The sequence below is a fragment of the Hippopotamus amphibius genome, chromosome 4 (assembly GCF_030028045.1).
Source record: "Hippopotamus amphibius kiboko isolate mHipAmp2 chromosome 4, mHipAmp2.hap2, whole genome shotgun sequence".
Taxonomy (NCBI): Eukaryota; Metazoa; Chordata; class Mammalia; order Artiodactyla; family Hippopotamidae; genus Hippopotamus; species Hippopotamus amphibius.
Window position 1 is genome coordinate 71,120,370 of NC_080189.1, and position 21,224 is coordinate 71,141,593.

General features: G+C 33.5%; 1 protein-coding gene across 7 annotated transcripts in view; it reads right to left on the minus strand.

Annotated features, from left to right (window-relative positions):
- Positions 1–21,224, minus strand: part of SNX13 (sorting nexin 13) — a 136,756-nt gene that overhangs the window by 54,103 nt on the left and 61,429 nt on the right. For all 7 annotated transcript variants that reach the window (XR_009053155.1, XR_009053156.1, XR_009053154.1 and 4 more), the window contains 4 exons: positions 8,434–8,555; positions 8,242–8,343; positions 6,829–6,917; positions 2,420–2,503 (listed from right to left, as the gene is read on the minus strand). Coding sequence is in view for 4 of the 7 variants with exons in the window: in XM_057731326.1 (XP_057587309.1) it covers positions 2,420–2,503; positions 6,829–6,917; positions 8,242–8,343; positions 8,434–8,555 (397 nt within the window). In the remaining 3 variants the exon portion in view is untranslated. The remainder of the gene's footprint in view (positions 1–2,419; positions 2,504–6,828; positions 6,918–8,241; positions 8,344–8,433; positions 8,556–21,224) is intronic.

Here is a 21,224-nt window from a genome sequence, read left to right on the forward strand (position 1 = left end):
TTTCAAACAAACTATACAATTAGATATCATTACTATGAAATTTAACTGAGAGAAAGAATAAGAACTGAACCAATTTAAATCTTTATAATACCTACACGTAAAGGGTTTTCCACACAAATAATGTCAAGAGTGTAAACCACACAACAAAGTAGGCTAAAGATCCTTTATTATTTTTCTCTTTAAATATACTTTCTGATATTTTATAGCAAAGTACAATAGTGATCAACTATTGTTCATTAAATAACAAAAAGACCCAACCATCATACACAATAAGAGTACCAGCTCAACTATGGTGAGAACAAGTAAAAATCTGGTGGTTCGAATTCTTTCTTGAGTATGTGTTAAGTTCCCCAAAAATGTTTTAACTGTTTACCTAATTATATACTTAATCTAAGTTCAGCAAAAGAAAAATTGAGAACCAAAGAAAAATATAAATAGGAATAAAAATAATTCCTAATCCCATAAGTGAGCGATACCTATAACAGTCTAGTAAATGTGCATCTTTTTCTGTACTATAGGTAAGATTATACAGTATTATACCCTGATTATTTAAGGTTAGTATACATATCCACTTCTGTGTTACAAAAAAAAATTTTTAATGCCACTTTTACTTTACTACTTAAATGTTTTTAAATTTTACCTGTTTTCCTACTACTTAAAAAATCACTTTTTGTTACATAACCAATATTCACCTTGTAAGTAAAGTGAAATATATAAACAAAAGAGAAAAATTAAACCTTTTAGGATCCTACTCTCTATTAACATTTCAGTCAGTACATATCTTACCAGAATCATAGTCATTCATAAATATGTAATATTTATGTATTTATTTTTTAAAGGATTGGATATCTACACACATATTTTTAGCTATCCTTTTCACATAAAAACTATACAAATCTTTTCATATTCATAAAGATACACTACCATCATAATGGTGGCATAGTATTTTATTGTATCAATATGCCTAAACTATCCCTCCATGTGGGACACTTATATTGCTCTCAATTTTTTAGTACTATTAGCAACATGGCCATTAATGACCTTAAATCAGATTGTTGCAAACTTGTTTACTATTACTAGCACTTTAGAATAAATTTCAGGAGTAGAATTCCTAACCAAAGGATATGTATTTTTTAAAATTTTAATTAAGCGGATATGCATATTTCTAAAGCTCTTGATAGGGCCTAGCAAGACTCTAAAGAAGCTGACAAAGGAAATGAAAAGTCAAGTTCTGTGACCTCCACGAAAGGCTCTAGGAACACAAAGCTAGTAAGACAGTTTCTGCGTGCAGGTAACCCACAATCTGATGGGAGAGACAAACACTGCAACAGGAACAATAAAAAATGGCAAGTCTGATAATGGATATGATTAAACAAAGAACAATCAAGTATTTCCTTTCAAGGAAAGCTAGAATGAGTTAACAGAAGACACTGTGGGGAAGAAATTTCAGATTCAAAAAAATGAATCAAAGACCTGAAGTCTCTATCAAAGTGTTATTCCCAGCAACAGACCATTTACACACTCTTTCTCAACCATGAATTTACTGAGGAAAAGCATACATAATCAGAAAAAAAAATCAGAGCTAGTAAACTTAATAACCACTAAACCTTTGATAAATTTGACAAATAAGAAAACTATGAGTTATCTAACATACAGACATACTAAGCAACTTACAGAAACATATCTAGAACACAGATCTTCTCATTCTCAATCTAGTGTTTTCTCTGTATTTTCCTCCAGTATTTAGTATAAAATGTAAAGTACATACTATTTAACTAGTTCAGATCACAAGTTGTGTTCAAAATCAAATAGCAGTTTTTAAAAATACTCATCATCTATACACACAGACAATAAAACATCCTTTTTTTAATTTAAATAAGTAGAAACAGCACCAAAATTGTCAGGAAGATTATCTTATCAACAAATCTTCTTAAAGAGAATTTGGTTAGTACATTCAACTCATAAGCAAACAGAAACACTGAAAATATAAACATTATCTTTATATTTTTACTTAATTTCTTGAATAAATTATTGCTTAATCATCCTGACCTCCAAATCATATTTGTACATTTTAAAAAACTGTTTTAAAAACAGGAGTTATGATTTTAGAAAGATGAAGCGAGAGAGTAGCACAGACATATATATACTACCAACTGTAAAACAGATAGCCAGTGGGAAGTTGTTGTATAACAAAGGGAGTTCAACTCGAGAATGGAAGATGCCTTAGAGGACTGGGATGGGGAGGGTGGGGAGGACTCGAGGGAGGGTGGGGGGGGGAGTCAAGGGAGGGAGGGAATACGGGGATATGTGTATAAAAACAGATGATTGAACTCGGTGTACCCCCCAAAAAATAAAAAAAAATTATATTTAAAAAAAAAACAAAAAACAGGAGTTATGATTTTAGAAAGTACATACATACCATCCATATGATATATTGATTAATATAATCAGGATCACTGAGTTGATTTATTAATGGAAGAAGAACGCCTCGTGCAAGGATTTCCTAGACAAAAATTTTAAAACACAAAAACAAACTTAATCTAATATACTTTTCAAATCAATAGCACAATGTAAATTTCCTAACACAATGCTATAACTTAAGAAAGGTAAGGTACACATAAAAGTAAAACTTGATAAATGACATTTTACAAAAAGATGAGTTAGTATACCTCAGTTAAATGAGATGAAGCCACCTATAACAACTTGGATACATGGCCACAATAAGAAGTAGAGTTGCATGAAAAAAAGCAAAAGGATACCTCTAATATGTTAGCATTTATACCCATTTCTAAAAGGCAAAACATGGCACTGTATGTGTTTATGGATTCCTACACCTATATTAAAAGTATAAAAACAAAAAAAGAAAAGGAAAAGATACCAATCTTAGAATAGTGACTGCCTTCAAGGGAGGGACAGAGCAACTACAGCAAAATATTAACACTGATTAAATCTGGGTTGTTGGTACATAAATATCTATTGTTTTATTCTCTATACCTGTCTATGTTTGAAATTTACCTAACAGAAGATAATTAAAATAACTTTTATGTTAATACAATCACTCAACATTCTTTAGAAGATGCTTTCCCATTCTTTGCAGCTGTTTATGCTTCTACCTATTAAGATTCTGCCTCTCCTTCAAGCACTGACTACAGTATTAACTATCCAATTAAATAAACCCTGATCATTCCAGCTGAACACTTTTTCACTTACATGTTTAAAATACACTAATGCCCTGTATTTATGCCATTTATCACATACCATTCTCTATGTAATTTTGTGTCTTCTACTTCTCTAATACACTATAGCTCTCAAGGAACTTTTTGTATACATGTGAGATTAGTTAATCTATCGATTTATCTATCTTCAAAAATATTTAGCCTCTTCTCAAGGTTATTGTCTTAAACATGGCAGGAATTTGATAAATATTAAATAATGGAAATGAAGAAACTAAGAATTTAGTGCTGATTCTACTAAGACAATACTTTTACCTGTTATTACTCTTCAGTCCTTTATGCCTGTGATATCTAAATTTATGAAATACCATTTCTTATGAATATTGGGGAGGCTAAATAGCCACAAGTTTAACAGGATGTTTCACTTTTCTAAGTAAAGGACCAATTTATTTATTCCTTTCCAGATCTCTAATTTATGTGCCATTTTCTAGTGTAAGTTCATAGAAGGTAGGCTTCACTTTATTTTCCTTTAGAGAAATATTTTATATAAATTCTACTTTTGTAAGTTGTACAAGTCTTTCACAATTTTTGTCCCATGATGAATTAATACTTCCAAAAGGCACTAATGGAGACTCCAGTAACCTTCTGAAATGTCTTTCGAGACACCTTAAGTCTCAAAACAGAAGAAATTTCTTATTCATTCAAGGTTAGCTTTAATCTCTAACTTATTGAAAATTATATTTATTTACATAATTCTTTCCTTCAAATTATGTATCTGACCACAGATGCTCAAATTTTAAAATGCACTTTATAAGGAGAAAATTCACAAATAAAAAAGTGTTTTTTGCAAGTTTCTTTTCAAAGTGAGAAAAAAAATATGTGGACAAAATTTTTGAATAAATTTAATGCTTCTTATTAGTTAATGCAAACAGTTGACATGTCTCAGAAAACTACTTTGATCTCCTAATTTGCTTCATGAAAGGGTCTGGTTAGTCAAGATGTAATCATGTGACTCAACATTTCCTACACAGGTGAGAGCTCTAAATATTCCAAAATATGTAGCAACTTCCATATAATTTTCACATACTTTAAGACAAGCACCAGCTGCCAAATATGAAGACTTAAAATATACAGTCATTGAGGCCATGAATCTTTAAATCAATAAAGCATGGTAACGGAAGAAAGCAGAGGCACTTAAACAGCAATTATCTCAATCATATACTGTGATTTGTACAAGCCATACAAAGGATCCATATGAACGAAAGAACTAAGAACTCTCTAATATGTTATTTAATAAGAACAAAATGTCTTTTGGAAAAACCTGGATTTAATTATCAACAAAAGAAAACTGATAAAGTACTATCAAGTTAACAGAAAAACAAACTGATTGCAGTGCTCTACAATTATACTCACTCAGACTCAAGCAAAAAGAAATGAAATATTGGTCTAAAAGAGCAATCTATGGCAAAACATATTTGCTCTTTAAACAATCCTACTTATTTTAAACTATAACCACATATAACAAGACTGATCTTCATTCCTGTCTCCTAAAAGTCAGTTTAATCCTTAAGGAGCTGCAGTAGCATGTGCACCACAGCCATCAAGAAGGACAAACAGGTTTCCTTTTGCATTAAAACTGAGTCCCAGATTGGGTATATGCAATGTGGCAGGTACTGTGATAACCACTAAGTACATAATGATGATAAATACAAAATATGGCCCCCGTCCTTACAGGACTTAGGATTCTATTGGGGAAAAGAGGCATCAAGCAAGTAAATGCAACAACCAAATTATCATTCTAAAATATGGTAAATGTTACGAAGGAAAACCGCACTTACCTACACTAATAGGGAATTATGAGGGGGCTTTCAGAGGGGAGGCATTTCTGAGGAAGTGAGATATGAGGGACAAATACAATTCAGCCAAAGAGAATAAGGAGAATCATTCTATGCAGATGGAAAAAAAAAAAAAAAAAAAAAGAGTAAGGGATAGCCCTATGCTGGGGAGAAATGGCACTTTTGGAGAAACCAGTGTGGTTGGAATACAGTGACAGCATGGCATGAAGGCCAGAGATGTAAACAAAGCCACATCATGCACAGTCTTATTGTAAGCCTTTTAAAAGGGCTTGAGATTTAAAACACTTGCTGGATGGTCATTACTGGCATAAAGAAAAGACATAAAAAGTAAGCAGGATCTGGAGGCAAGAATAAGATTTCCATCTTGGGCATTTAAAGTTTAAAAGATCTGTGAATCAGTCAAATAGTGACTTTAGTGAGCAGCTGGTCAAAGTGACCTGGAGCTCAGCAGAGAAGTCTGGACTAAAGACATCAATTTGGAAGTTATTAGCATTTGGCTGGTGTTTAAAGCCATAGGAATGGATGAGTAAGAAGAGGGTTCAGAACTGAACAACTTGGATATTTAAAAGTTAACCAGAAGAGGAATAAAAGCATATAAAGGTGACTAAAAGGGACCAAAGGAGAAGAAAAACAGAAGACAGTAACCACCTGGAACCCAAGAAAAGACAGAGTTTCAAGAAGGAAAACATGGCCAGGCATGTGAAATGCTGCTGAGACACTGCCTAACAGTGGCTACCTGGAGTACCAGGCAGACAAAGACTCTGCTGCCAAATAATCAGCATGAATGAGGATGATGACTGATTAGCAGTATCTTCCTTCAGTGGTAGATGTGAATCTAGTGATAGGTATGCCAGATATTTACCTCCCTTGATAATGACTAGCCCAAATAATTGGTCTTCACTATATATTACCTATCGACTCTTCTCATCAAAATCAAGCATTTTCCACTCACTTCACAGTACCATTACCCTACTTGAGAAGTGCACTGAACTCAAGTTAGAGAGCTATCAGGAAATTGATACTGTTTAAATAATAACAAACAAGCATTAAATAGTAACAAACACCTTAGAAACTGGTATATCTGTTTTGCAGAATGATAGACTAAAAAGTTCACAGGCTTTCATTTTTAGAAAAATTAGAAACTTTAATTTTACCCATTAAGCCAGGGTAAGAGCTAATGTAGCTAGCATTTCTCAGTCATAACCAGTAGCCAAAATCAAATTGTTATTCCTTTACATTTGTACACAGAATTTACTCCAAATGTTTACACCCAGGGAATAAATGAGTCCTAGACTACTATTCTCATCTGACTTATTTTCCAATGACAAGAAGTTAGGAGCTCAGCTACCCAGGTTTTTTAAAAAAGTTTCTATCCGGAAGTATTATTTTAATTAGCCTAATTTAGGTAAATTTATACGTAAAGCTATATTAAAGAAAGTTTAAAACATATCTTTGTTATAAACAAAAATCCAAGTACCTAACTCTCAGTTGTCAAGGTGTTGTCCAGGAACCTCTGGGGTGTAGGAGGAAACAAGCATACAGTAATATTTTCAAAAAGGAACATGATGGTATAATGATACCATTAATGAAATGTGGGCTTGTATATTTCTGTGTTCCAAAATTTCTTAGTTTTAATTTACAATATGATAAATATCGACAGATAAAGCCCACATAAACAGAAGCTCTTTGGGGTCTTCAATAATTTTTAAGAGTGTAACAGGTTCCTGGGACCAAAAATTTTAATAATTACTACTCTAAGTTTCTTTACAGCCATGTATTTGGTATGAGTTTAAGCTTACCCTGACGAAGTATCGCATGATCTTGTTCTGGAAATCTCCAGGAGGTAGCAATAAATATAATAAGACCTCACACAAATCCTTTAGGAATCCTAGAAACAAAAAAGTAGCTATAATAACATTAGAAAATATGAAGTCTCTACCTACTCTTGATATAAAACACAAATAAAGGTAGAAATAAGCAGTTTCCTGATTATACCAGCTTATTATCTTAGTAATTAATCAGTATTCATTAAATATTCCTTTATCACTCTCCAAGTAGCAACTATTCATTAATCAAACTAATACATATTTTTTTCTGCCCAGTTCTATCCCACAGTTTGAATTGTTGAGAAACTTCAACTACAAAAGTGTTTTCCCTCAAAAGTTTTAGTTGTACCATGTATTCTACACTTCTGCCACACATCTTTGTATACTTAAAAGTTATCCACACATTTAAAAATATACTTGTAATTCTTTTTTCAAGAAAGAACTTTCACTATCTTGGTAGGTAATGAGTATGTGCGTCTTTATTGGGTTGGCCAAAAAGTTCGTTCGGGTTTTTCAGTACCATTACAGAAAAACCCACATGAACATTTGGCCAGCCCAATATTTTACTGATTGAGGAGGGTTTGATTTACATAAAAGGACTGCACATGATTATATCTATTTTTACATTTAGTTATTTCATATTAATGCTAATGAAGCAGCAATTAAAAACTACATTGCACAATAAATATAAAAAGGAAAGAAGAAAAAAGAGAAAAAGCAGAAAGGCAAAGAAATAAAAAAGCTGAGGACATTTTAAAAATCTAAGAGAACAATTTCCACAACTAGAAATGCTTTTCTGAGTTGTTTGTATGCTGATACTTCCTGGGAATATAATTACATAGCTAACCCTGATAATCAAAAAAATGTGCCAAGTAGCACAGACTATTAATCGTTGTAAAACTAGGAAAAGACATCTTATCTGGTCTAACCTCTCAAAAAGAAAAGTCCATTCAACTCAATAAATTTCGTTTGAAATATTATAATCATTCCCTTAGAAAATATTTAGGGTAACAGGTGTACTCTTGAACTAGAAATAATAAATTCAAGGAGAAGATAAATTACTATACATCAAAAAAAGTAAAATAAATTTATAATTATAAAATGTTTGTGTTTGCTATATTTTAAAAGATGACAAAAGAGGTACTCTTTAATTGCCATCTTTAAATTTTAAAGATGACCTTTAAAAAAGAAAAAAGAATCTGGAAACTACTTTTAAGAGCTATAAAATAAAATGAATAGTAACAGTGTCTTTACTATGCTGCCTGTCCTGTAAGAATAATTTCACTCATAGATTTTACCCTTATATTTGTTAACTGGTTCTGCTAACTTGTCTCTAACCAACGTGAACAGTTACTGTTCTCAAAAAAGTTAAATTAAAAAGAAAACCTTCTTCATCTTTGGGAGATGTGCACACTAGGTCACGGCAAACGTCCTTCTCCATTTCAACTTCAACTTCAAAGAAGGTATCTATAAGGTCTTCTGCTGTACCTGGACAAAGAAGGAACAATTCAAGACCACAGGATAATAAAGAAAAACAGATTTTAAAATCCTAATTTTCAAATGGGGTAAAGATATTACCTTTCACTTGATCATCTTTCTCTGTTATCTTCTGCTGAGCCTTTCTGAATACTCGTAGGTGTGTGCCAAAATCATCTACAATGCGTGTAGTAAAGTAAGGTTGCCAGTCTATTTCTTTTGACCTTATAAAAAACACATTATATAAATGCTTTTTAAATCAAAAAAATAAATTTATTTAATGACTACTGAAAGACAACATGATTACCGCAGAGACTGAACTTATTTATATTGAGATTTTATGATTTTATTCATTTAACTACTATTACATCTTAGCATTCCCATTCAAAAGACCCAAAGTTTATCAAATCTACTTAAATTCTCAAACAATATTCTTTGAAGTATTTTATGTGCCAAAGCTTAAAAGTACTAAGTGCTTAAAATAAATAAGAGAAAAGACAACAGGTATATTATGCAATTTCTCACCCCAGACACAACAATACATTAGGAATTCAGAATGTTTTTGCTTGCTTTTAAAAACTCAGTTCAGATATTTCTTGGTTCCTTTTGAACCCTTTCTGAATTCTCCACATTCTTCCTTTTAGTTATACATTCCAAGTTTTGAACCAAATACCTTTGGTATGAGCCTGACTGGTTTCTGTTTGCACATACAAGCACTTAAAAACTTGACTATCTGAAATAACTAAAGTCACATGGAAATGGTTTAAAGAGTAATGTAAAATACCACACTTACCCATGAAAAAGGTGATTACTAATTTTATTAAGTTACCTAGTACTCTTATCTCAAAAGCAAAAGACCTCAACAAATATTGCTAATTTAGTATACCAGTGAAACAGATAACAAATACAACAGATAAATCAAAAACAGATTATACATCTCCTTGGATTCAGTGGTATTTTTAAACAAACTTTTTTTCAGTGCTGTTTTCCTTAAGTTAGCTCTAAAATTAATTCTCCCCTTTAGCAACATACCAAATAAATAGAAGACAGAGTCTAGTCACATGAAGATGCTTGGCAATGAGGGAGCAAACAAAAGTACACCATAATTCATTATGCTAATTCACCATACAAGTATAATGAAGAAGCTACTGAATAAGCTGACTCGATTACTGTCTTTTGAGAAAACTTTTAAATGTGGTAGTGGCATTAAGGAATATAACAGATGGCTGTTTTCAAATAAAAACATAAATTATTAACATTCATATAATTTTAATGCACAATTATGATTTTGTTATATACACAGAAAGAGTAAATTATAAGTACATGAATACAAATCAATTTAACAAAAATAGAGGTAACCTGAGCTATGAGATCTGAGGAGGGGTTTTCATTACTTAGAATGTAAGAGCCGCGTATATGAACACACACTAAACTTTGCAACAATACTCAGTCCCAACATAAAACCTAAAATAAAACTTAAACCCAGAGGTCTCTGGAGTCTCTTTTTGTTTCTTATTTTAAAAAGAAAAGCATAATCTGTGTAAGCATCTTTCAAAAATCTTTACATGAATATTTGTACAAAATCATCCAAACTTGAAAATTTCATAAGAACAAAATTTACTTGGTACAGGCCATTAGCTCATTTAATCCATAAAAGGTTCATCTAAATTTAGAAGAAAGCATAGTATATAATCTTTCAAATTACATGTGTTCCATTTCATTGTACAGTGCTATTTATAGAATTTACTGAAATTTTCAAGCAAAACAAAATTTATTAAGTTTAGAAGGCATTTTAAACCTGTCTCAATTCATTATAAAGGATATAATGACATTTAAAATGACTGAAAGTTAACAAGTAATGCAAATATAAAAATATTTTAAGTATTAAATATAGATTTCTACTTTCAATATACAAATATGTTGAGGGTGGGGAAAACAGGGAACACAGTATTTCATATTCTCTATCCAAGATCATTATTCTTCCTCTGCTTGACTCATTTCCACTGAATACATACAAATCTAACATAAATCTCAACTCGAACTGTTCTAGGTTAGGAATATAAGAACAACAGTAGTACATGGCTTCCCATTTAAATAATTTAGAAAATATCTACTAATAATTCCTAGTAGTATTTGTCTTAAAATTTGAAAATATTTTGGTGACAGTAAAGTGCTTTCTAAAATTATAGTATATGACTAATATGTAATAAATGGAATGTAAATACAAATTTAAAAATCATTCACTTTATGTAACAGCCACACTTTCTTCTACTGATCCACAGGCAGTTTTCTATTAGAGCTTGTAACAGTATTTATTCTTAAATTATCCCTACAGTCAAGGCTCTTTTTCGCTTTAAAATATTCCCTGACGCCTGTGTCTTTATTCCTGCCCTGCCACTAGGTTCATCAGTACCATTTTTCTAGATTCCATATATATGCATTAGCATACGGTATTTGTTCTTCTCTTTCTGACTTACTTCACTCTGTATGACAGACTCTAGGTCCATCCACCTCACTACAAATAACTCAATTTCATTCCTTTTTATGGCTGAGTAATATTCCATTGTATATATGTGCCACATCTTCTTTATCCATTCATCTGTCAATGGGCATTTAGGATGCTTCCATGTCCTGGCTATTGTAAACAGTGCTGCAATGAACACTGGGGTACATATATCTTTCTGAATTATGGTTTTCTAACAGACTTGACGACACAGGGTGGGAAAGGGAGGCTGGGACATAGCAAGAGAGTAGCAATGACATATATATACTACCAAATGTAAAACAGATAGCTAGTGGGAAGCTGCTGCATAGTACAGGGAGATCAGCTCAGTGTTTTGTGATGACCTAGAGGGGTGAGAAAGGGAGGCTCAAGAGGGAGGGGACATGGTGATATATGTATACATATAGCTGAATCACTCTGTTTTACAGCAGAAACTAACACAACATTGTAAAGCAATTACACTCCAATAAAGATGTATAAAAAAAACTAAAAAAATAAAAAACAAATTCCCCCACATGACTCCTAGTAAAAACACCTGGATTATTATACAATGAATCCTGTTATCTATACTTTCATTTTATTATTACTCAGAAGATGCCATTTCTTGAATTTGAAAATGAAAGTATACTTCTTATATAACCAAGAGAATAAGGGATATATTAAACCCTACTCTGAAAATATAAAATTTATATTAGGCCCCTGAAGCTTATATATCTTTTTATAGGATGGTTGTAAGAATTACGACAGTTAAGTAGGAATGCAAATGAGCAATTCAAGAATAAAAGCAAAAGTCAAACTATAAAGTGTATGTCTCTGAATATATGTTTGCCATGCCTTAACTTCATCTCTAACACCAACATCTTATTCCTGGCCTTTTAATTGATCTCCTACATCCACTCTAGTCTCCCCTCCACTCTGTTTTCCATAGACGAGCCAGAGTGAACTTTTTAAAAATACAAATATGCTAATACACAACAAGAGCTTTAAAAACCCTTTAATGACTCCCCAATCATGCATAGCGGGGACCTTGCTTACTTCATCATCTGTTCCACTCTCTTCCTTTCTTTTCTGTTTTTATCTCAAAGCCTCTGGACAGGCTATTCCCTCTGCCAAGTTTGCTCACCCTGTCCATGCTCCACAAATTCACCACCTCTCCCCCACATTCCTTTGACAATTATCATTTATACTTTAGAGTTCATCTAAAATATGAATTCCACATGGTACCCTTCATTGACCCGCACCCTCTGCCCTATTCTTCAGACTAGTTCTGGATCTCTGGTTACATATTCTCATAGCAGCAAATTTTTCACTTTTTATAGCACTTACAACCTACAGTTAAATAATTCAATTGCTGAGATAAAAAATCTCAGGAAGTCAGGAATTTTGTGTTTTATTCCAATGTTTGTTTTATTCACAGTGGTGTCCCCAGTGGCTAAATAATATGTTAAACACTGGAGGCACAATACATGCTGATTTATTGAGATCTCTTTCAGGGTCAGAGCACTGTTAATAGATGCTTGGAGAATGGCCACATGAACCACATAACAACAGCTGCTTCTTTACTCCTTAAAGTTCTGAAACAGTACCTATATTGAGAAGCTCTTTTTGCCTCTCTAAACCCCAAAGCTACTTAATGTTAATGCCTAAAAAAGGCAATGAATGTCCCAAATACATGGGCTGAGATTGAGATTACATAAATTGCTTCACTGGTGCCATCTATTCTAAGCAGTATACAGCTCATCATCAGCAACACACACAAAAAAAAAAACCACATCAAAATCAACTGTAAAGAGAACTGGACTGGCATACATGTCCTTGATTCAAGTAAAAGATACACCATTTCACTAGTTGTAAAATTCAGCAAGTCACGTCACCTCCCACGGTTATTCTCTAGAGACACTTACAGCTTTAAGAATCTATAATTAACTAAATACCCATTCCCAACACACACACACACACACACACACACACACACACACACACACAAGAATACCGTACATGAAAAAGTGGTAATTGGTAAGTAAATCAAAATATTTGATCAAAAGAAGGAATCATGAATGTATTTCAATTTAAATCATATAAATCTTTCAGCATAAGACTAAGAGTAGACCTTCTGATTAAGGTTTTGCTAAGTGTTATTAATGCAGACTTTATCTTGAACAAATCATTCCCACACTGAGGAAGTTATTGGTTTCCAGTTTCTTTTAAATGGCCTAACAACTAAAGACATCTGTGAATAAATCCGAATGCAGAGTAAAAGTCTTTCAAGGCTTTTCACCAATACTTTACAGTTGTCTTTTGCACACCTAATTCAATTACAATCTATTTAGCAACTAGCTCTGAGTAAATTCCAAATCAAGTGACCTCATTTTTCATAGGAACTACCCGTCATACTCTTATTCTTCAATCTATGTAGGAGTGAATTAAATTATATGATTATAATAAAAAGTATAACCTGGGTATACAGGTTCAGAAACAAATACAACTTCCTTTTTTAACATATTCAATTGTTTTCCTCCTCTAAAGCATCCACGTTCAGCTCACACCACAAAACATATGACTTTCTGTGCCCAGAATTTACAACTGACTTTTGATAAGCTTAAAACTCAAAAGGCAGAAGTACTAGAAAGTAGTCTATCAGCCTAACTTTAATGCTAAGGGCATGAGTCATATGTCTTCCAAAGGGAATGGAGAATAACTGGCTAACTAAAGAGAATTTCTACTACACAGTACAGAATTGCTACCACTCAAAAAATAGCTTACAAATTTTTGACAATATTCACACATAGAAAGCAGAAGTTAAGTGCTATGTCATAAGTCAAAAAGGATTAAAGACACCACACTATAAAAAAAAATCTTGATAAATGACTAGTATTTAAACGGGGAAAGGAAGGATACAGGAATAAGCAAAAGAGGGAGATGAGCATGGTCTGTGCAAGAGCTGTCATGAAGACTTCCCTAACTAAAGAAGTGCGTTGACTGCTTGGCAGCAGAGGCAATCTTCATACACTCGGCAGAATACTGTCCTGGAAAAGGTCCTTTATGCCAAAATGATAAAAGTAAAAATTGATTTTTCCACAGAAACAATCCTATAATAAATGCTATGTCCTTACGCTATATTATTTTTTTCATAGAAATGACTACTAAGATCTTATTTTAAAACATTAAGAATGACACAGCAGGGACTTCCCTGGTGGTCCAGTGGTAAAGACTCTGTGCTTCCAATGCAGGAGGCATGGGTTCAGTCCGTGGTTGGAGAACTAAAGATTCCACATGCTGCATGATGTGGCAAATAAATAAATAAATAAATAAATAAGAAAGACACAGTATATTGTATACTGCATAGCATGTGTGTGTGTCTATCCACACATATACATATATAAAGGTTTTTTAAATGTATATTAATCAATAAGGGCAATATAATAACCAACTGCATAAAATTATAATATATATTAATCTCCTATATGAGGTCTTTTACCTTCTAAGTAGAAAACTCATACATTTTAAAAAAATCATTAGTATAGCAAAATTCCTAGTTTTTCTGTGTAGATTTTGACGCGCATCTTTGAAGACATTTTAAGAAGTTTTATTCCACTAGAGGTTTTTTGATCAACTGACTCAGACATATTTGCTAAAAGCAGGTGGCCTATCTCTGAAAGAAAAAATTCCTTCCCTAAGTCACTGAATCAGACAGTAACTTTCCCCTCAGAATTCACTATTATAAAGGATATACTCTTTAAATTTTACATGTTTCCATCTTTTAAGAGTCCTTGAGGGAGTACTTTGTTAGCATCAAAAGCATCAGCCTAAAATTGAATCTGAGCAATATTTTAAAAGCAGAGAATTATAAACTTGCTCCTAAATTCATTAACGATTTCCCCTTCTTCTACTCTCAAATTTGCTCATATTATAAATACTTCAAGTTGTCATAACCACCTCCCTAGAGCACCTCTGCTTCCCTTTTAAAATCTACTTTAAGGATTTAGTTATAAGGATTGAGTATAAAATAATGAAACTGATTTTTTTCACATTCCTGAACTTGCATTAAATTTACTATTTAATCCTCAAAAATATATGGAGAATTACTCTTTCATGGGAGCTAAATTAGCAGCCACAAGATGAAACAAGTTTCATTACTTCATGATTACTGATCTGCCTGCCCCCTTCCCTTGGCTGCACCTCCTCCCTGTTGTGTACTGAAGTGGGAGAACCAAATGTACACATCTCTCTCCTAACCCCACATTCAGTGACTTCACACTGATAGCTTAAAATCAACCAGGGTGGGAGCATTTACACTTCACAAAACTTAAAGTAGTAGACTTATAAAACTACAAATTTATTGTTTTTAGTATTCTATAGAGAATTGTAGTAGTCTGGATAATTAAATTAAAACTTTTAAAGTTTCATTGATACAAGACTTTTAACTATAAAGATTGGACTAGTATATACCTTCCATGTTTGAAGTTTTGTACCCTTTCTGACCATGCAGAAAAATAATAAAAGGTTTAAACAAATTTTATCATCATCCTACTCTAAGATCGACTATTAGAAAAACAACAGACCAGAGGAGCACTTTAATCCCAAAATAAATTAAATCTAATTAGCAACTCAAAACACTATAAAAAATAACTCCCCAAATGGTATTCAAAATGTGGCATGTGACAGATAATGTGAGCGAGTGTTTTGAAAAGCAGGTATGAGTGAAAACAAACAAATCAAGATTAGTTCCAACCATACCAAGGAATCTCAGTATTTTAGAACTGAAAGAGATCTGATTTCAGCAAACCCTTATAATTACAGCGTCAAAACTTAAATTACTTATTCTAGATTATACAGTTATTGAGATCAAGGCTTTGTTAAAAAACAAAAACAGGGTTCCTAACTTTCAATTCAGTGTTTTCTCTGCTATCCCTTAACAACAGAAAACCTTCTGACTCATAAAAGTTATAAACAAATTGGTGGAAAAATGAGAAAAACTGAGGCATGAAGTTTTATAGAACTATAGTAAAGGAAATGGCATTTAGTGAACTACAATTCCACATAAGAAATCCACCTTCTATAATCCAAGTTCTATATCCTGTGCCCCAATGCTTCAAAGAGGTCAATGATACAGAAGTTCTAAAGAACTTGGATCTCGAATATAAAGAAAAACTTAAAGGAACAGACATGAAACACACTCACCTATTTTAGGGTTTAAGTGTAAAGAACACAGAGCTGGAAGCCTTAATCAAGCTATAGGAAAAGAAAAAAAATAACCTGGGGCTAAGTGTGCATCTTCTTAAGTACAATGTTAACTATTAAAAATTAAATTCATGCTATTAAGTATTTTAATAAACAAGGTTTTCAGTAAAATTTACCTGGTAAATGAAACATTCCTAGACCCAACAGTGAGACCTATTAAATTTTGTGGGAAAAAATTACCAAGGAAGTCATAAATGGAAACTCGATTAACAATAATTTACTGAGTATTCACTACCCCATCATGTACAAAACACTATATTTAAGCATTAGCTTCAAGAAAACTTTCCAAGAAATAAAGATACAGTGCTACTTATACAAAACATGTCATCTACAGCTGAAAAACGGATTCTCTTATTTATGTGTTCCTAAAAATATGAAAAACAGAGAAACAGGAAAATGAATTTAGTTGAAAAAAGTCATCCTAGATATTCTATCTATCTTGGGCTTTAAGTATAATATGTGCCTGTTTTGTAAAATGTAATTTGCTTCTTTAGATTTTCTGTATCAGCTACAAATTAGTCATAAATCCACAATCCAAAGACCACTGTTGGACCTCCCTGGTGGTGCAGTGGTTAAGAATCCTCCTGCCAGGACCTCCCTGGTGGCACACTGGTTAAGACTCCCCCGCCAAGGCAGGGGACACGGGTTTGAGCTCTGATCCAGGGAGATCCCACATGCCGTGGAGCAACTAAGCCCATGCAACACAACTACTGAGCCTGTGCTCTAGAGCCCACAAGCCACAACTACTGGGCCCACGTGCCACAACTACTGAAGTCCTCGCACCTACAGCCCGTGCTCCACAAAAAGAGAAGCCACAGCAATGAGAAGCCCTTGCACCACAACAAAGAGTAGCCCCCGCTTGCTACAACTAGAGAAAGCCCGTGCAGCAACAAAGACCCAACACAGCCAATAAATAAATAAATAAATAAATCCATAAATAAATTGATTGATTGATTTTAAAAAAACAAAGATCACTGTTAATACTTTAGTGTTTTTTTCTTTCAGTCTCTTGGCTATGCTCACATATTCACAATTTTTTACACAACTAAAATCATACAGTATATACTAATTTGTATGATTTTTATTCTAATATATTTCCTATTTCCTTAATACTTCTTAATATTTAATGGATGCAAAGCTATTTATTCTAGGGGTCAGCAAATTTCCTCTAAAGAGCCAAACAGCAACTATTTTAGGCTTTGCAGGCCACATCATCTCAGTCAACTCTGCCACTGTAGCACAAAAGCAGCCATGGACAAAATGCAAACAAATGAGCATGATTGTCCAATAAAACTGTATTTACAAAACCAGGCAGCAGTACAGTACACTCAATAATAAAAAGATAAATAACCTAATTTTAAAATAGGGAAAAGATCTGACAGACATTCTCTATAGAAGATATACAAATGACTAATTAGCACATGTAAAGATGCTCCATATCATTAGCTATCAGAGAAATGCAAATCAAAACCATAATGAAATACCACTTCACACCCACCAGGATGGCTACAATCAAAAGACAAACAATAACAAGTACAGGCAAGGATGTGGAGAAATTGGAACCCTCATACATTGTTGGCAAGAATGTGTAGCCACTTCTTAAAACTTTGCAGTTCCTCAAAAGGTTAAACAGAGTTACCATATGACCCAGAAATTCCACTCCAAGGTATACATGGAAGAGAAATGAAAATATTAAGTCCACACAAAAATATGTACATGAGTACTCACAGTAGCATTCTTTATAAAATCCAAAACATAGATGCAACCCCAATGTCTACCAACTGATGAATGGATAAACAAAATGTGGTATATCCATACAATGGGAAATTATTCAGCAATAAGAAGGAATAAGTAATAATATATGCTACAACAAGTATGAACCTTGAAAACATTATGCTAAGTGAAAGATGCCAGTCACAAAAGACCATATATTGTATTATTTCATTCACACAAAATGTTCAAATGCATAGAGAGAAAAAGTATATAATTGATTGCCTAGAGCTAGAAGCTTTATGGGGGATATGGGGAGAGACTGATAGTGATACCAGGTTTCCTTGTAGGGTCATTAAAATGTTCTTAAACAGACTGTGATGACGGCTGCACAACTCTGTGAATATACTGAAAACCAATGACTTTGAGAAAACTGTACAGTATATGAATTATAAAAATATACAATTAATCACTCCTGGTCTGTTCCATAGGCATAAAAACTTTTAACTTTTTCTCCCCTTTTAAATATTTAGATGGCTCCTAATTCTTTCTGCATCTTTCTGATTAATGTCTCTTTTGAGTTAAGTTTTCAAATGGCAAAGAATATAAAATGACGAGTAGAAAACTTCACTGTTGCAAATGTCCATTGTTGTCCATTATTGTACGTGCCTTTTGGACAAGTCTAGGAACATACAATTTATACTTCTATTGAGAAAAAATGGAAACCTTTCAGAACAAACTAAAATCAAGCAGGACCCTATCAGACATTCCCTGGACAGATCCCACCACCACCATCATGTCTTCCACCTGCCTCTTGTCTGTAGAAAAACTTTAGCCAAAGAATAAATTTAATCAAAGAAATGAGAAAATACAGAAACTAAAGGAAAACAGTCAGACAGGACAAATAGTAATTTGTCTAATAATAGTTCAGTCATTAAAGTCAAGGACCTTTAGTTCCTCCTCAAGGGCTATAGATAATAGAGCCATAGCCTTTCAGCTGTTTTACAGATATTAAAACCCCCACCAGGTGGAAAAAATTTACTACATGATTACGAGATTGTAACCATGACATAAGCTGCTCCATCTTACACCATTCTGAGAACTGACATCCAGGAAACAGGAACAAACTGACCCTGGAACTGAAGATGAACGATACTTAAAGCAATCAAGATGATGCTAATCAGACCACCTCATGACCAATTTCAAGGTGACTATCAGAGCTTACTATGCTGATCTGCACAAAGACCCCTCCCTCTATCTATACCCCCCTGAAACTCCCCTTTAAAAACTCTTGCCCCCTGATCACCAATGGGGAGTTGGCTTTTGGACATGAGTCCATCTTCTCCCCAAGTTGCTGGCCTCCTGAATAAAGCAAGCTTTCCTTTTCAACCAAAACTTGTCTCTCGAGTGCTGGCTTTCAAGTGGTGAGCAGCCAGACCTGAATTCAGTAGCAAAATCCCCCCTCATTCCAGAAACAGTGATCCTATCAGTATCAGGACCACTGAATCTTAGAACCTACAATCCATATGTCCTTCCACCATGGGAAAACCCTTCAGGAAGAAACACAGTGGCATTAGAATATATCTCCTCTCCACTAATCTTAGGGTTCAGGGGAACAGAGGTGTAGAGTTAGCAGCCACATTTCACTTTTGAGAACAAGGTTCCTTGTTCACTTCTACCTCTTTACACACTAACCTTATCCCCCTTCTGAGAATTGTGCTCATACTACTCCTCTTTCCTAACATGTCCTTTATATCCCTCTCTATCTCAATATATCCATTCTTGAAGTTCAGTTTTGGCCTCAATCCACATGAGGCCTTGATCAGTTACTCTGGTCCATTCTATCTCTAGATTAAATCCTCTAAATGCCACACAAATAACCACTTTATTTCTCTCCATTTCATGTGCCTTAATTTTGTCTCCCGTTCCCTTCCCCCTCAAAAAAAAAAAAAAAAGGTAAGTAAATAAATAAAGCTAAGAAGACAAGGTCAAAGAATCTGTTTATATATCCTAGGAATGTAATAAATAATAAAAACAACAATAATGAAAAAAAGTTAACATTCACTGAACATATACCATGTGCCAGATCCTTATGATGTTTTACATGTACATTTCCCCCATATAATCATTACAACAACCCTATGAGAAAATTGCCCCATTTTACTGATGCAGATTGAGGCACAGGAAGTCAAATAATTTGCTCAAAAAGTCTTTTATTAGTTGACAGATACTTTATGAACTATTTCATGTGCATCATCTCCTTTGCCCCTCACAACTCAAGAGTTTGCTACAAAGTTTAGCATCACTGTTGTACAGGGATGCTAAGAAATTTTTTTTAAGTACACTGTATCTTAATGGTACAGGTAGAATTATAATACAGACCTCCCAGGGCTTTCTCTCCTATGTCATACTATCTTATTTGAAGGGAAAATAAAAAATACATGGGTTATCACAGATTCATCCCCGAAAGCTCCAGCCTAATTTATGCCCAGGTTCCACAGAGAACTCAAGAGTGCTATGGGAAGGTTGCCTTCCCCAAACTGTTACTAGAGTAACAGGTACTAATGTTAGTATGAGGTGTTGTTATTACAATGTACTCTCCCACATGTGATGTCATTTAATCCTAACAACAACCTGATAAGCAGACATAGGTTATCACTAGACTCAAGGAATTTATGGTTTTTACCCATTCAAGACCATAGAGCTTAATAAATAATGCAGCTAAATAAACAGAGCTAAAGCTCAAAACCAGAACTTCAGACTCTAAGTATATTCTTTTCTTCCTGTTATATCTCAAAATGAGCATTCTATTTTATGCCGATATTCTGTAATTGTTTTCCCAAGGTGATAAATACATATGAACGCTAGAATTTGGTGGTTCTAAATCTTTTCTGGGTTCATAGGCCCTTTTTGAAAATAGAATCTATGGAAACACTCAATAGGAAAAAAAAACACAGACAATTTTGCATACATCTTCAGGGCTTCATGGGCCCCTGGCTAAAAACCCTATATAAGACTGTAATTTGAAGGAGAGAAATGACAACTTATGCCTCACAGTGCACAGCAGACAAGAATAAGAATTTTTAAAGTATTCGAGTGATTATAACCAGACTTAATTTTCTTGATATTCACATTGGAAATAGTCAAGGAGCCTCTGTGAAGACATATACTTTAGTAATAACAGAAAAAGCCAATGAAGGACAAAAATAAAGCCATTCACAGAGAAGGCACAAACAATAACTGAGCTTTAATGTATGCTATAGGCTTTACATCATATTGTTTTTAGCCTGAAAGCAGCCTCAAAAGTAACTTATTATCAGTTTTTATACACATAAGGAAACTAAAGCTCAAGAAAGGCTGATTAATTTGCCCCAAAACTTAAGGCCAATGACCAAAGATATAAATTCAGATCAATCTAGGATGGAAGAAATCTGGCTCT